The 17,633-nt window shown below is 44.6% G+C and overlaps 1 protein-coding gene across 1 annotated transcript in view; it reads left to right on the top strand.

Annotated features, from left to right (window-relative positions):
- Positions 1-8,229, top strand: part of RNPS1 (RNA binding protein with serine rich domain 1) — a 75,200-nt gene extending 66,971 nt beyond the window's left edge. Inside the window, exons 6-7 of the mRNA XM_030212362.1 lie at positions 4,839-4,983; positions 6,460-8,229. Coding sequence (XP_030068222.1) covers positions 4,839-4,983; positions 6,460-6,565 — 251 coding nt within the window. The 3' untranslated portion in view covers positions 6,566-8,229. The remainder of the gene's footprint in view (positions 1-4,838; positions 4,984-6,459) is intronic.
- The last annotated feature ends 9,404 nt before the right edge of the window (positions 8,230-17,633 follow it).

The following is a 17,633-nucleotide window of genomic DNA, read 5'->3' as shown; positions in this document are numbered from 1 at the left end:
GTAGCCTCTCCTCTTCGGGCTTGGGACTATGTGCAGCTGTTAGGCTCTATGACGGCCACGATGGAAGTAGTGCCCTGGGCCAGGGCTCATATGAGACCACTACAACTCTCTCTGCTGCAGCGCTGGACTCCAGTGTCGGAGGATTACGCTGTGCGCCTTCCCTTGGACCTAGCAGTGCGCAAGGCGCTGAGCTGGTAGCTGAGGACAGACACGTTTTCCGCAGGGATGCCTCTTTTGACCCTGGAGTGGGTTGTCGTCACGACGGACGCCTCTTTGACGGGCTGGGGAGCCCATTGCTTGGGAAGGACAGCGCAGGGGCTCTGGTCTCCTGCAGAGGCAAAGTGGTCTATCAACCTCCTGGAACTCAGAGCCATTCGGTTGGCGCTTTTGGAGTTTCTCCCGGTACTGGCGTTGAAGCCAGTACGGGTCCTGTCAGACAATGCCACGGCTGTGGCCTATGTCAATCGCCAGGGAGGTACCAAGAGCGCCCCTCTAGCCAAGGAGGCCATGAATCTATGCCAGTGGGCGGAAGCGAACCTGGAACAGCTGTCGGCGGCCCACATTGCTGGAGTCATGAATGTCAAGGCGGACTTTCTCAGTCGCCATACCTTAGATCCCGGAGAGTGGCAGCTATCGGCTCAGGCGTTCTTGGACATCACGAAGCGCTGGGGCCAGCCGAGCCTAGACCTGATGGCGTCATCGGCCAATTGCCAAGTGCCGCGCTTTTTCAGCAGAGGACGGGACCCTCGATCTCTGGGTGTAGATGCTCTTCTCCAACAGTGGCCGACACAGGAGCTTCTCTATGTGTTCCCGCCCTTGCCCATGATGGGCAGGGTACTAGACCGGGTGGCAAAGCATCTGGGCCGGGTAATCCTGGTGGGTCCGGACTGGCCCAGACGTCCCTGGTATGCGGACTTGATCAGGCTCTCAGTGGACAGACCTCTGCGACTGCCAGCGGAGCAGGGCCTGTTGCATCAGGGTCCCGTGGTGATGGAGGATCCCCCCCCCCCTTTGGTCTTACGGCCTGGCTATTGAGCGGCAGCGTCTGAGGAAGAAAGGCTTCTCAGACAAGGTCATCGCCACTATGCTGAGAGCGAGGAAGCGCTCTACTTCTACTGCTTACGCCAGGGTTTGGCGTACCTTTGCATCGTGGTGGGAGGCAGGCTCCCTTTCTCCCTTCACTGCTCCAATTTCTTCAGTGTTGGCGTTCCTGCAAGAAGGTCTGGAGAAAGGCCTGTCGCTCAGTTCCCTTAAAGTCCAGGTAGCGGCTCTGGCTTGCTTCAGGGGCTGCCTGAAGGGTGCTTCCCTGGCTTCGCAGCCAGATGTGGTGCGCTTTCTCAAGGGAGTTAATCACCTGCGCCCTCCTCTGCACTCAGTGGTACCTGCGTGGAATCTCAATCTAGTGCTAAGAGCCTTGCAGAAGCTGCCTTTTGAACCCTTGTCGAGGGCATCTCTGAAAGACCTGACGTTGAAAGCAGTCTTTTTGGTGGCTATCACTTCAGCCAGAAGAGTTTCCGAGCTCCAGGCGCTATCATGTCGAGAGCCCTTTCTGCAGTTCACTGAGGCAGGAGTGTCTATTCGCACAGTGCCTTCCTTCCTGCCCAAGATTGTTTCTCGCTTCCATGTGAATCAGCAGCTGTCTCCCATCCTTTTGTAGGGAGGACTACCCAGAGGAGTACTCTGCTCTCAAATATCTAGATGTGAGACGAGTCATCATCAGATACTTGGAAGTGACCAATGATTTCCGGAAGTCGGATCATCTGTTTGTCCTGTTTGCAGGTCCTCGTAAGGGTCTGCAGGCTGCTAAGCCTACAGTGGCAAGATGGGTCAAGGAAGCCATTGCAGCGGCTTATGTGGCCGCGGGGAAGGTGCCGGCTATCCGGCTGAAGGCTCACTCCACTAGAGCTCAGGCGGCCTCGATGGTGGAGGCCGGGTCCGTCTCCTTGGAAGAGATTTGCAAGGCGGCAACTTGGGCATCGGCTCATACCTTCTCCAGGCATTACCGCTTGACTGTGGCTGCTCGGGCGGAGGCCCGGTTTGGAGCTTCAGTGTTGCGGTCAGGGATTTCTATGTCCCGCCCTGGGTGAGTACTGCTTCGGTACATCCCACCAGTCTATGGATTGATCAGCATGATGATATGGAAGGTAAAATTATGTATCATACCTGATAATTTTCTTTCCATTAATCATAGCTGATCAATCCATAGCCCCTCCCAGATATCTGTACTGTTTTTATTCTGGTTGCATTTCAGGTTCAAGTTTAGTCTTCAGTTCCTGTTCAGGAGGACTGCGTGTTCAAGTTTTTTCAATTGGATTCTTCAGGAGGAGACGATTTTGTGTTATAGTGAGCTGCTGCATTACTCTCCCCTCCGTTTTACGGGGCTGGATTGAGACCTAAATTCTGCCTGCGCTCCCTCCCGCTTCGTGCGGCTGTAGGGCAGCTTTGTACCCCTCCCGCTTCGGCGGTGTTAGGGTCAGTCAGCTCCTCCCGCGGTTGCGGTGCAGGATAAGCCAGATCCCCCCGCATCGGCGGGGTGGTGTCCCTCCCCTGCTCCGCGGGGATGAGCTGGACAGATTCCCCTCCCCCACTTGTGTGGGGATGAGCTGGGTTAATTCCCCTCCCCCGTTTCGGCGGTGGTGAGCTGGGCAGAGTGTCCCTTTGTGGGTGTAATTCTCTAAGTGCTGAGTCCTGCGGATGGAGCTTTGATATCGACATACTGAGGAGTTTCCGGCAGCACATGACCACATATAGGGAGGCAAAAGGATTGCTCTCTATCTCCACCTGCTGGTAGATGGACACAACCCACCAGTCTATGGATTGATCAGCTATGATTAATGGAAAGAAAATTATCAGGTATGATACATAATTTTACCATACTTAGGAATTCTTTTTGGTCATCGTGTAGTCTTTTCTTGGAAGGGAGTCTTGCTGAATAAATGGAAGGCATATGGGGTCCTGGACAAAAATTTGCACTTACTACTTTGTAAAGCTTATGCACTGGGAAAGAAGTGTATTCTTAAGTATTGGATGCAAGAAGAGCCTCCCTCTTTTTGGTACTGGAGAAACAGATTGCATGCCTTCATACTATGGGAGGCAAGAGCTGCTAGGAATTCCCCAAAGGGAAGAAGGGCTTTTATGTCTATTTGGAACTTTTTACTTGTAAAATGTCTCCCATAAAGCAAGAAACACTGTGTTGAATAGGTTTCAGAGTATTTCCTAAGTGGGCAATGTTAAATAAGGGGTTGTTTAGGGGTTCTGTGCTTGGGTGGGGGGGGGGGGGGTGGATTGGGAATAATGGATGTTTTCCTTTCAAAGATGGCCTGGTGTCGTAAGAGTCCAGGCACCGGGTCATCTTGGCATCTGTTTAAGATATAGGGTTGGGGAGAGAGGGGTGATTTTGAATACAACTGTTAAGCTTGAACGGAAACTATGGTAATGAGGGGGGGGGGGGGTAATGGGTAGTTAAAAAAAAAGAAAAGAAAGGATCATGTGTTACCTAGTCTTTTGCTATAAGTTGTTTTTGGCCTACAATTTTACTGCTTGATGTCTTGTCATGACTTGCTGTTTAGTTGTTCGCTGTTGGGTTTGTTTGATCCTGAATAAAAACCATTAAACTGTAAAGTTGTAACATACGTTACAACACCAAACTAGCTTTTTACCCCTGGGCACATCCCTAACGAAACACCAACTGGTTTTGTCCTTGGATGTTTTTGTAGAATAAGATGTTAGATTGACAGACCTGGGAACTAAATCTGTGAGTAAATGGAAATCCAGATAGAGTATGAGCGGTAAAAGTGAAGATTTTACCATGTGTCCAAGGCAGTGTGTTTAGTATTTCCTTCTGTGTGTCCATTGTACTTGCATTATAACTACTGGCTAGGGCCACTTGAAAACTGGATAAAGGTTGTAGCTAATTTTCATATAGGCATGCTGAATGGCTGCTGACCGTGGTTTGGGTGCTGAGTCATTATGGACTTAGTCTAGCATTGTGTTAGTTTTTTTTTTTATAACACCCTTCCAATTCTTAAAGGCATTTTATTGAAGTGTTGTCATGAATGTGGTTCTGTATCAGTATTGTGATAGGTCCACTTAAGGTCTCTGTGTAGGTTAGATAAAGTTAATGGAGGTTTTTGCCCAATGATTATATGAACATCTGTTAAGACTATAATCATCTGTTATAAATAAGAGTCCACAGACGAGTTGAGGTCTTTTCTTCCTTTTTTTAATTTTTGAGGAATAGAACAATATATGTTCAAGCACATCATTCATTCATGCCCTTTTATTTATTTATTTGTTACATTTGTATCCCACATTTTCCCACCTTTTCGCAGGCTCAATGTGGCTTACATAGTACCATAACCGGTGTTAGCCGATTCCGGTATGAACAAGGTGATATTGAGGTACATGTATGGTAAAGACCATTGGGGGGAACAGAGAGGGAGAGGAAGGATTAAGATATGGCCAGTTATGGTCTTTGGTTATGTTATGTCGCTGGTATCCCAATAACAATCCAGTTCATTAACAGGCTTCAAAGTAGAAAATAACACGGGGACAAGGTTTGTCCCCATCCCTGTGGGCTCTGTCCCCATCCCCATCCCTGTGGTTACTGCGGGTCCCCATCCCTGTGTCATTCTCTATTACTGGTTTGCCCTTTTGAGTCTGGGTGTACAGAGTGTGGACACTGTCACCAGTTCCAAATACTCACTGCTGTATTATCCAAGTAAGGCACTTTAAACACATACTACTAGGTCAGTTTTTGGTGTTATTGAATGAATGCCCTTTTTGTGTCTCTGTAGGTTAAACATGAGCTCATTGCCTTATTTGATATATTTTTATAGGACAGATTGATGGACAGGAAATTACAATTTCAGCTGTGTTGACACCTTGGACAAGACCCCCACCGGTTAGACGCTTCACCCCACCACGGAGGATGTTGCCACCACCCCCAATGTGGCGCAGGTCCCCACCACGCATGAGGAGGAGGTAATATTTCACACACATACATTATTTCCTTAAAAGATCTTATTTCATAATTGATTCACTGGAATCCAGATTCATCATGCATGACATATTTTTGCTCTTTGAAAATATATTGAACAATCCTTTAAACCACCATAAAGTTATTTCAAAGATAATGTTGCAACACGTTTATTAACAAATGGGAAGAGTACGTGAAGCATGACTCACAAAATTCTTTCCAGCCCTCCTCCTCCATATGTATTTGTGTGCATGTAGCTCTGTTGTCTCTGTGTGTTTGACTTTGAGGAGAGAGAGGAGGAGTAATTTTGAGAGTGTAGGCATAGCTGGGGGTAGTACTTTTGGGAGGATTGGGGTATTTAGTTTTTAGAGAGGGAGCTAGGGTACTTTTGGGATGGGGTATTTGGTGGTGATGGGTTAATTTTTAGGGTGTAGTTTTGGAGGGTAAGGTAGTATGTGTGTCTGGGGGTGGGTTAGTTGGGGGAGATAGTGTTTCACTGTTTCTAAGTTCTTAGTGCACAGAAGCTGGAACTTTTTTCTCCCATGGAAATTAACTAATTCTCTTTTTTGGGGGAGGGATTTCTCTGGAACCCCCAGTTCCTGACCCATTTTCAAACTCTTGGTGTTGAAACGTGATCCTGTTTTTGTTAAATTTTCAAAGTTATTTTTCTCCCTGACAGACTTTTCTCAATCCCTTACGTATAATTCTTTTCAACTTTCATTACATTGTAAAGACTAAAAATAGTATTTAATATAATTGCTAATTTTTTGTATTACAACTCAAAGATTCCCAGCTGGTGTGCTGCAACACTTGTGCCATCAGCAAAGAGAAGGTGGGAGTTGCAAAGTTCCTGGTTCCTGCACTATCCTCTCTGCCCAGCAGGGAGAGCATCAGGTCTTGCTGCTGGCTTCCCTTTTTTAAAGTAGGATTTCTCAACCCGGGACCCACCACGCCAGTCTGGTTTTCAAGATATCCACAATGAATATACATGAGATCAATTTGTATGCCATACCTCCCATTATATACACATCTATCTCATGTATATTCCTTGTGGGTATTCTGAGTGGCTGGGGGGTCCTGAGGACTGGGTTGAGAACTACTACTTTAAAGTGGGAACTGTGAAGGGCAGGATGGCCCCACACTGATCCTATTTGGGAAGGAAGGCTGCAAAAAATGATGGTTGGAGATGATCTGAGAGGGGGAATGTTGATTGCTTGGGGCAATGATAATGATGCTGGGGGAGGGAAGGGAGGAGAAAGTGATGATGCCAGGAAATGGGAAGGAGTCTTATTACTTAAGTTAGGTTTGAGCTTTTTTTTTCCAAATCTATGCTGCATATTTTTTCCAAATTTATACTGCATATTTTTTTTTCTTTTGCTGCTTTCACATTTTCACTTGAGGGATAAAATGTTATGAGTGTAAGTGGCCTGAATATTCAATATAACTTTACATGTTTTGGGTGCTTCTGTTTTTATCTGTAGGACTCGATCACCACGACGGAGGTCACCTGTTCGCCGGAGGTCCAGATCTCGATCACCCGGACGGAGGCGTCATCGCAGCCGTTCAAGCTCCAACTCCTCCCGATAAAACTAATTGGTTGGAAATATGAAACTATCTCCAAAACAAAACACTGTAATTTATAGGAGGGAATGTAACAAATGGCTGATGAAATGGATTTCTTAATTCAGTCAAGACCCCATTACTTTGCTATAAGTGGGCTTTTTTTCTTCCCCCTCTTCTTTGGTTAATTCTGCAAACTTACAATACTCTGCAGTTTAAAAAAGAACTTTTAATTTGTGACAAATTAATTCAGTGTCCACAAATGTGGAAAATACCAGCAATGAAGAATGCACCTGACAGCAGTGTCTCAGTAAATTAAACCTGATACTAACCAATCACAACGTGTAATTTTAAAATGTGCTATATTCCCTCCCCCCCCCCCCCCCCCCCCCACACACACACACCTTAGAACACGAGCAAAGCCTTGTCTTGAAGAAAACTGATCTTTGAGGCCTGGATATGGTAAGAAACATAACTGACTTGAGCCACTCTCCTCAAAATGGAGCCCTCCAAGAGGAAGCACGGTACTTTTTATTTAGTATTTTCATGAACTAGCTGTAAATTTGTTAAAGGGTGAATGTTCCTGGGGTCTATTTACAGAGCTAGAAGCCCGCTACCAAATTCAATTTAAGTGAGGCCAGAGATGGTATTGTGTGACAGGTACCAAAGATGGCATGTTCTAGTTTAGGTGTACCTATGTTTAAGATCTTACTGTCCTTGTCTTAAGGGTTTTGATGTGAACTTAAAACATGGCCTGTGCGACCTTTTGTAGGTAAGAGACCTGACGAGGTTGGAGATAGTGAAAAATATTCCTGTGCAAAGGAATACAAATAGAACAAAAGTTAGTCTGCTGTACAGTGACTTCTATAAAGTTTCTTTGGATTATTATTTTTCTTTTTGTACTTTTTACAGAGTACTAGTTATATTGTGTTTGTATTATGTGTAGTGTGACTGAATATTAAAGAAACTAAAAGTACTGATGCTTGTTTTTCTGGATTGTTGATATTTGTATTATCGCTTTATATTCATAACATTCCTGTTCATCTTGTCATATCACTGCTCAGGCTTTGGATTTCTGATGAGGTTTGTTTGCTAAATTTGGTTCAGTAGATTTCCAAATAAAACCTGCTGAGTTGGGCCAAGTGCCTGGTAGATCCCAAAAAGCAGATCCATTTTCTTACAGCTCATTTCCAGGGTTCTGTGTTAGCTCTCTCAAGTCTACCTGCCTATAATAATTTTTTATGGACTTTTCCTCCAGGAATTTGTCCAAACCTCTCTTGAAATCATGCATTAAGTCACCATGACCCTGTTCTCCAGCAACAGATTCCAGTTTGTGTGCTGTGTGGGAAAAAAAACAACTTTGTTAATTTCATGAAATGTCCTTTTCTTTTAGTGTTTTGAAAGGTTAAACAGTCCTTCTCATGCTTCCCTCTCCTTTCTGTCTTCCAGGAAGAAGAGCCCTAACCTATTCAGCCTTTCTTTATAAGAACTAAATCAGTTTTAAAGAAGGGTATCTTTTGGAGATGAGACAGTACTGCACACCGCAGTTGTACCATGGCATTATAAGCAGATATAACGATAGTGTCAGTTTTGTTCTCTGTTAATATTCTGTTTTTTGTTTGAAGGCTGCAGCACCATTTCCAACACAGTGCATAAGAATATTCCTTTTCATCCCTCCAGACCAGTCCATATGCATAGGTTCTGTCCCCTTACTAACAGAGGGAGGCTGATACTTGATATGACCTCATCAGAACTTTGGTAGAGGATAGTGTGGCAGCAGTGACTACGGGGTGCCTCTTATGGCTCTGAAACTGGTCAGTAGACTTAGCGCCTATAAGATGTTTGAACAAGCTTCACTGGTCAGTAGACTTAGCGCCTATAAGATGTTTGAACAAGCTTCCAATCCAGAGAAAGATCTGGAGCAGCTTGTTAAGGCTCCTGGATGAGATAAAGCCACCGTCACAGTCATGGCCAGAAGATAAGCCTTCAGTATTCCTTGGCGAAACTAGAGTAGGGACAGGTTCAGAGAATCCAGGAGATGCTTCTGCTTCCCAGAATCTGGTTCTTCTCCAGAAGGAAGGGGTGGGAATCATCCCTTTTGGAGAAAGAGAAGAGGATAGAAAGATTATTTCCTAGAGATTTTTTTTTTTAATTCCCTGGTTTGTACATAATGGTTTGCTTCAGGTATGATACTATCCTTGGGAACAGGGCTTTTGTACCTTTTGCCTTCCTTGACACCCTACCCCTCCCCCTGAAAAAAAATGGTGGCCCCTTTGAACCCCCTATTCCTTCCCCCCCACCCCCCAACAAAATAATATATGATGGCCCAAAATCATTGGTAAGCACTTCCAAGACCCAGAAGTTGGACATTTCCAGGTGACTAGAAATATGATACCACATCAATATATGCTAAACCAGAAACCTCCCATACAGCAATTACTGCAAGAAATGTGACTTGAACTGGACAATCCAGACCTGGACCTGGCAATTGTTATTGACCTCTCTGTACATAACTTTATTTTTCTGTTACTATTCCTTTGTAAATTATCTCATTCTATCTTCTTTTTTTACTAATAAATCTGTTACTTTAGCAATACCTGTAAAATGTTCATACCACTGTTACCTGGACCTGTATTTAATCTGTGTGTTTTAATTTATTATATTTAGTTACACTGTAAGCTGTTGTGTTGATTTGTACACTGCCTTCATCTCAAATTAGTATATGGTAGAGATTATATTAAACATGATCTCCCTATCTGGGTGTGTTGGGCATGGGAAGGTATAGGTTTGTGGCAGGACAGAATGTTACCTCCATCGAGACCCTGTCCCATTTCTTCTCTGGATACTCCTCCATGCGTGTTATTCAGGCTGTGTGGGTGGTAGAGTACAGCTGAGCACAGTCCCAGCTCACTCCTGATTCACCAGTCCACCTCTTTTTCAAGCTGCCCCCTATGTTAGCTGCATATGACAATGCCTACATTGGTGCCACCTAATCTCCCTGTTACTACTACTCACTACTGTCCAGTTGGGTATTCCGCCACCTTCAATGCTTTAAGCAATAGATCTGGACCTACTATGCTGCTCGTCACCCTTGTCAGTTGCCAGGACCTGTTCTTCACATCAGCCATGCTGCTCTAGCCCAAGCTCCAACACAGCACAAAACTCACTCAGTGCCTTACACCTTAGAGATGGAAACGCATCACTGGCACTAACCACAACTTATTCTGCATACCGGTGGGATGAATGATAGATATTTTTTAATCTTTGAAGAAAGGAGAAAGGCCCACCATTAATGGCATGAACTTAGTAGACATTAGCTTTGCTGATATTTTTTAATCTTTGAAGAATGGAGAAAGGCCCACCATTAATGGCATGAACTTAGTAGATATTGGCTTTGCTGATGATACATGTTACTGTATCTAAGAACTATATGTGATAAAACATATGTAAGGTGTACAATCTGTGGAATGAACTTGATTCCCAAGAAGTCTAAACAATATGATAATCTCTGAGAAGTATACCTATGTTAAATATTTGCTGGTGGAAGGCAATTGGAAAAGTTAAAATATAGGAAGCTGAATCACAATCCATGGTTGCAGGTCAAAATCAGCTCCATAATCCTTGAGTAGGCACCATTGCCCAGTACCTGCTATCAACATCCAAGGATCTCCCACTACTATTAATAGTCACTCTGGTAGAAGGGCCCTTGTGTATAATTTTATTTCAACTATACAGGTTATCCCTAAAGCTGAGTTCAACTAGGGAGCAATTCTATAATTGGCCATCACAATTTAGGCACCTAGATGCAGTGTGCCGACTGCTAGTTCTATAACAAAATCTAGGCACCAAGATTCTGCTACAGTATAGTAACATAATTTGGCATCAACGCCCACATTTGTCAGTAGCAAATGTAAATGCACACATCTGTGGCGCTTCAGTACATAACTTACATTATTCTGTATGTCATGTGTGTTAAATGTTGGTGTTACTCATGCTCCTCTTGAGTGAATCCCCCCCCCCCCCCCCCCCGCCATTTTTTTCACACTAAGTCATGGATTCTGTATAGGTTGCCCAAATTTGAGTGTGGATCATTTACCAATTAGTAAATTAGGTGCTAACAATCAATTCGAATTAACACTTAATTGTCAGCAATTAGGAGTTATGCAGCATAGCTCTGTCCTATGCCCTATTCTAAAACATGAATGTGTAAATTTCATACCGTGCCACTCCAAAGGAGGTGTGGCCATGGGAGGGGCATTAGCAGGGCGTAAATGCTTGTGCCCAAAGTTAGGTGCAAAATGCATGTTAAGTACTTTTCTTTAAAAGATGTTCCACAGCGAGAGCCCTGTATAGAATACTAACTTCACATGGAGCATCCCGGTGCCTAACTTTACCATCGTCTCATCCACGCATTGAGACTCTGGAGCTCTGTCTCTTGGCCCTGTGCGTGGAATGGGTAGCGCTTCAGAAAATGCTACCCTAGAGGTTCTGGATTTGAGCTTTCTACCTAAGATGCTGTATTGGGGCTGGGTATGGTCAAGGGACTATCTTATTATGCAATATTTGAGTACTAGTAAAAAAGCCCCGTTTCTGATGCAAATGAAACGGGGGCTAGCAAGGTTTTCTTCTGTGTGCATGTGGGAGTGTGTGTGTCCCTGCCCTCTACCCTCTCTCCCTTCCCCTGTGCTGTCTGTCCCCTCCCCCATCGGAGTCGAGTCCTTCAGTGTTGTTTTTTTGTTGTGCTGTGTTTGTGTTACAGAGATAGTGAGGGCTTCTGCCCTCTCTCCCCTCCCCCCTCTGAGTCCACTGTTACAGAGAGCGATTTGATTTCGTGCTTTGCTGTGTTTTCCTTCACTGTGTTACAGAGAGAGCGAGGGCGGGGCAGACACTCATGGGGAAACCGGATATCTCTCCCCCTTCACACTTCTGGCTGGAGGCTTCATTTAGAACATTGGTGGTGCCTTTTATATATAGAGATATGGCTCATAGTGTACCAGGGCTTGAAACTCGCCCAACGGTGTGCTGATGTGATTGCAATCAAAAACAACTTTTTCCACGTGATATATTCACTGCAGTCGTACTTGCTTTCTGCCGGGGCTGAAGCAGCAATGCTTATACCAAGGAGATGTATGACCAAGTACACACTGTCATATCCATGTGTCAGCAGCATCAGAGGTCACCTGTTCTACGTTTACTGCAAGCCCTTTGTTCGCATGTGCTAGGCACTATCCTCTCCCTGCGTTTGGTTTGTTAGCGCTGATTAACTGCACATATCATTTGCATAAGATTTCTCTTGAGCATTGCTTAGCTATTTTCCTGTGCTGTTGTACTATGGGCTTTGCATTGCAGGCTTTATCGCCCAGCTTTGAGCATTGTCCTCCTAGAGCGGCAAGATGGAAACCAGAAGAAGCAGACACTAAACAACTCACATGCCACATCCTCCCCCTCTGTCCCTTTTTGTATCTCTCCCTCAAACCCAAATCTCCAGCCCCAATACAGCATCTCTCCCTCATTCTCACTCACGTTCCACCTTCCAAATAGCCCTGCAACAGAAATTTCATTCATCCCTGCCCGTCCCCGCTAGTAATCTCCTCCATCCCCATCTGTACCCATAACCTTCAGAAGTAGTTATTTTATTTAATTGTAAGCAAGGCACATTGTTAGTTTGAAAATATTAACTAGGAAGAATACATACTTCATAAATGAGTGCTTGCCAGAGCCTCTAATGTATCTGTACATGTAAAGAGTTCATTCTAATTCTCCCTGAAGAATATATGTTTGCATTACTTTGAACCACATATTGAATTTGTGCTCACTCTAATTGACTTTTCACTACATAATATAGAAGTCTTCATGCAAGCAAGGCAGATCATATATAAAAAGAAAGAAAAGGTAAGTCGTATAGTACAATTGCTTAAGAACATACCTGTACCAGAATGAACTACCAGAAAAGCATTAAGGCCATAGGAAATAGCCATAGGTAAAAGCATACTCCAATTTGACATGTTGAGCGCATTCAATATGGTAAACCACAACATACTACTGAGACTCCGGGGCCACTTCGGGATAGATGGAAACGTATTTAATTGGATCAAGAGCTTTCTAACCACCAGAACTTACCAAGTAAAATCAAACTCAAACATACCACCACCGTGGAAAGCAGCTTGTGGAGTACCTCAAGGATCACTTTATCACCAATACTCTTCAACGTGATGATGATTCCATTGGCAAAGTCCTTGTCCAATCGAGGTCTCAACCCATTCATCTATGCAGATGACGTTACAATTTACATTCCCTTCAGACATGACAGAAATAACCAATGAAATCAATGATGGCCTGAACATCATGGACTCGGGCAAACTCATTCCAATTGAAACTGAACACTGAAAAAACACACTGCCTCATCCTCTCATCTCAACCTAACAATTACAAGCCAGCATCCATAAGCACCCCAGGACACACACTCCCTACTTCAGACAGCTTAAAAATACTCGGTGTCATGATCGATCGCAACCTCACTCTCGAGAACCAAGTAAATACCGTAATAAAGAAAATGTTCTATGTAATGTGGAAACTCAAACGAATAAAACCTTTCTTCCCGAGGGAAACTTTTTGAAACCTAATACAATCAATGGTCCTAAGCCATGCAGACTACTATAACGGAATCTACGCGGGATGTAAAGTACAACTCACAAAAAAAACTCCAAACCACCCAAAATACAGCAGCCAGACTGATATATGGCAAAACTTGATTCGAAAATGCCAAACCCCTACGAGAAAAGTTGCACTGGCTCCCAATAAAAGAACGGATCATCTTCAAAATCTGCACTTTGGTCCACAAAATTATCTACGGCGTAGTCCCAGACTACATGACAGACCTCATAGATCTACCAACCAGAAACAGAATCGGATCATTACGATCATACCTAAACCTACATTACCCAAATTGTAAAGGCCTAAGATACAAAACAACTTACGCATCTAGCTTCTCCTACATAAGCGCACAAGTATGGAATGGACTACCAAATGCTGTGAGAACAATCCATGACCACTTAAACTTCAGGAAATCACTACAAACTCACCTCTTCAAAAAGGCCTATCCCACAGATCCAACGTAAATCCTCACACCCAGCAACACAGCATAACTAATGATCGTACTGGATAATTTATAATCTTCACTTCCTTCGACCCCATGACGTCTGATCTACACCTATCTCATCTGACCACAATATAACTTTGTATTTGTTATCAACCAAATTGGCACACTACGGTATTATGTAAGCCACATTGAGCCTGCAAATAGGTGTGAAAATGTGGGGTACAAATAAATAACACTGCAGCCAGCACATGCTCTTGTCACCAGGATAGAACTATAATCTGAGCAGGAACAATAACTACCCCCAACAGAACCTGACTACCTTTATAAATTCATTTTACTATTATTATTTAATAAGTTATTTCTTTCTGCACCACTTTATGCTCATATTCAGGGGTTCCATTCATTGAAATTGCTACACTCATTATACATGGATAAAGTGATGGGATTGCCTGCTAGCCTATTTTAAAGCATGGAATCAGATGTTAAAAAAAAAAATAACGTGATACTTTGAAACTAACAATCCATATAAACAGTAACTCTGTCACCATTCATGCATATATGGTAGACCTTTTATTTAGTTGGCAAAAAAAAAAAAAACTCCCAGTGCATTATTTATCCCTGGCTTTGTTGCCAAACAGCACCGTGCAACATGTTCTCCCAGTCCTTGCTTCAGTAATTCAGCCCAGCTGCACTTGCACTCTCTGCCCAAGCTGATGCAAGGACCAAACACCGGCACATGGGTGTGGCAATCTCCACGGTAGTGTAGCGATCTGGCGGCACATGGAGATTGCCACATGCATGTGCCAGTAGATCAGGTGACCTCAGATGCTGCTGGCACATGGATATGACAGTGTGCTCTTGGTCATACATCTACTTGGTATAAGCGTCACTGCTTCAGCCCTGGCAGAAAGCAAATAGGACTGCACTGAATATATCACGTGGAAAAAGCTATTTTTGATTACAGTCACATCAGCACACCGTAGGGTGTTTCAAGCAATGGTACACTATGAGCCATATACTAAAATATGACCATACCCAACATTTCTTCTTAAGGTGGTGTCTCCATTTTATTTAAATCAATCCATAATACTCCACTATTCTGTCCACCTGCTCAGGGCCAGTCTTAAACAGGGGCGGTCGCACCGGGCCTCGCATCTCTGGCACGTTGTCCTGTCTCAGAACACAGCAGCAGTGATTTTCATATCCTGTCAGCTGCTGAGCCCGGAGACTCCTCACTGCTGCATCCCGCCCCCTTTTGATGTCACTTCCTGCTTCCGCAAGGGCAGAACGCAGCAGTGAGGAGGCTCTGGGCTCGGCAGCTATTAACATCACTGTTGCTCTCTACTGAAACATGGTGGATGCGTATCAAGGTATAGGGTGAGGTTCCAAGAGCTGTAAACCTCCTTTTAAACTGATATATTATGCCTTATGGTGGTGGGTGCAGGTGGGCCCCGCACTGCTAAGACTGGCCCTGCACCTGTTCATACTGATGCTAACCAAAGTTGATTGTATAGATTGTGAGCGAGCACTTACCTTTTATTTAACTTGTGCGTGCCCAGGCTGTCCATCTCAATTATTTCTTTTTCTACGGGAGTGGCAGCTGCATCAACCAGTCACAAAACTTACTTTGTCGCAATGGATAGTTTGTGTCTTTTTGTACTATGAAAATGCAGATTCCTCAAGACATAGCTCATCGTCTTCAGACTGTGGCTAGTAAAAGTGCATCTTCACAGAGCTTCCTCCATAGAGATTTCTAAAGCAGCCACATGGGTAACCTTACATACTTTTACGAAGCACAAACTGCATCAAGGAGATTTAATAGACAGGAGATGAAGTGACGTCAGAACGCTGAAACCCATTAGGTCAGTCTAAGTTTCCCCTTCCCAGCACAGCCGTCATCCCCGTTTACTCAAAACAAAGCAAGCAAACCTATGACCTGCTGCATCCACCTTGTTCTTTATTATTGGTAGCATTTTTATTTAATCTCACTTATATTGTCAAACATTCCAGCTTGTGCAGCATACAGATGTACACAGAGGAAGTATAATAATGAAATAATTTTTCATAGGTAGAGTAGTAATTTGTTATAAATCTTAATCAGTGGTCAGTTGGAGGGGCTGGTTACAGGGACACCCTAGCATGTGTTATATTCGTGCAGAGATTTCTTTCTCCTGATAATGGGCCACTAAAACAGAGACATCATGTTATGAGAATCAGGTGCTCAACATCACCCGACCTCCTCCCTCCCCCGGCGCATCACGAAGCCCCTCCCCCCCACCCGCAGCCGCAAATACTAACTCTGTCCGGCCGCTACTGCTTCTCCTGTTCAGCAGCAGCCTGTACATAAAGTAAAAAACCAAAAAAAAAAGATTTTAAACTAAAACGGACCTCCGTAGACAGCCATGTCACATTGGCTGTCGTCTGTGCAGCCGCTCCTCCTCTCCCATCTGACGTCGCTGCGCTCCTCCAGGGTCTCCCTCCAGGGGCAGTGACGTAGAGGGGAGAGGAGGAGCGGCTGCAGAGACGTCAGCCAATGTGAGATGGCTGTCTACGGAGGTGCGTTTTAGTTTTAAGATCTTTTTTGTGTTTTTTCTTTATGTACCGGCTGATGCTGCTGAACAGGAGAAGCAGCTGCGGCCGGACAGTATTTGCGGGTGCGGGTGGCGAGGTGGGGGGGGGATAGGGGCTTGGTGAGGTGATGCGCCGGGGGGGGGGGTAGGAGCTTTGTGATGCGCCGTTGCTGAGGGGCTGGGGTGATGCGCCGGGGGGGGGGGCAGTTGGAGGTGTTTCGTGGGCAGGGGGAGGAGTAGGGAAAGATGCTCCGCGTGTTTCCGTACTCTTCCCCCTGCGTGTCTCGCGGATTGGCAGGGGAGGGGCTTGGGTGATGCGCCAGGGGGGCGGCGGCACTGATCGCTGTTGCGATTCATTGAGTGTCAGTGCTCCGCCCTCGACATCATCACCACGGACGCGTGGGCGGGGCAGACACTCGGAGCAAAAGCGATATCATCTCAGCCACTTCACTTTAGAACGTTGGGAAAGTGAGCCTTCATTAGAACGTTGGAGGTGTGTTTTATATAGAGAGATAGATAATTAAAACCAGGGCTTTTTTTGAGGGGGTACTTGGGGGTACTGAGTACCGGCACCTTTTCTATTGTCTGCTAAAATTGACCCATGGTCCCCAAGTCTTAATGAAAGAGCTCAGGCTCTACACACCAATTCTGCCTTGTCATAGATTCTGTGACTAGTTGCAGGGGGTCTGGCTAATGTGGGGTGGGTCCCTCAGAGATCATCCCATCCCTGAAGGGTGGCCTGGCATTTGAGTACCAGCACATTTTTTGCTAGAAAAAACACACTGATTAAAACATATAAGTTTTGGATGTTACTGAATTCTATTATTCTGTCTCACTGTATTTCCAGTATAAGACATCACAAGAACAAAATATAAGAAAAACAATGGACTGCATTAGGGGCTTATAGCCCATTTAGGTATGTTTCAACAAATGAGAGATCTGTTTACATATGTATTGCCATACTGGGAAAGAGCACAGGTCCATCAAGCCCAGCATCCTGTTTCCAACAGTGGCCAAGCTAGGTCACAAATACCTGGCAAGATCCCAAAAAAGTACAAAACATTTTATGCTGCTTATCCCAGAAATAGTTGATTTTCCTCAAGTCCATTCAATAATGGTCTATGGACTTTTCCTTTAGGAAGCCGTCCAAACCTTTTTTAAAACTCCGCTAAGCTAACTGCCTTTACCACATTCTCTGGCAACGAATTCCAGAGTTTAATTACACGTTGAGTGAATAAACATTTTCTCTGATTCGTTTTAAATTTACTACATTGTAGCTTCATTGCATGCTCCCTAGTCCTAGTATTTTTGGAAAGCGTAAACAGACGCTTCACATCTACCCATTCAACTCCACTCATTATTTTATAGACCTCTATCATATCTCTCAGCCACCTTTTCTCCAAGCTGAAGAGCCCTAGCTGCTTTA

The sequence above is a fragment of the Microcaecilia unicolor genome, chromosome 8 (assembly GCF_901765095.1).
Source record: "Microcaecilia unicolor chromosome 8, aMicUni1.1, whole genome shotgun sequence".
In the NCBI taxonomy this organism is placed as follows: Eukaryota; Metazoa; Chordata; class Amphibia; order Gymnophiona; family Siphonopidae; genus Microcaecilia; species Microcaecilia unicolor.
The sequence above is the reverse complement of the archived record's forward strand: the minus strand, read 5'-3'. Positions and strand labels throughout refer to the sequence as shown.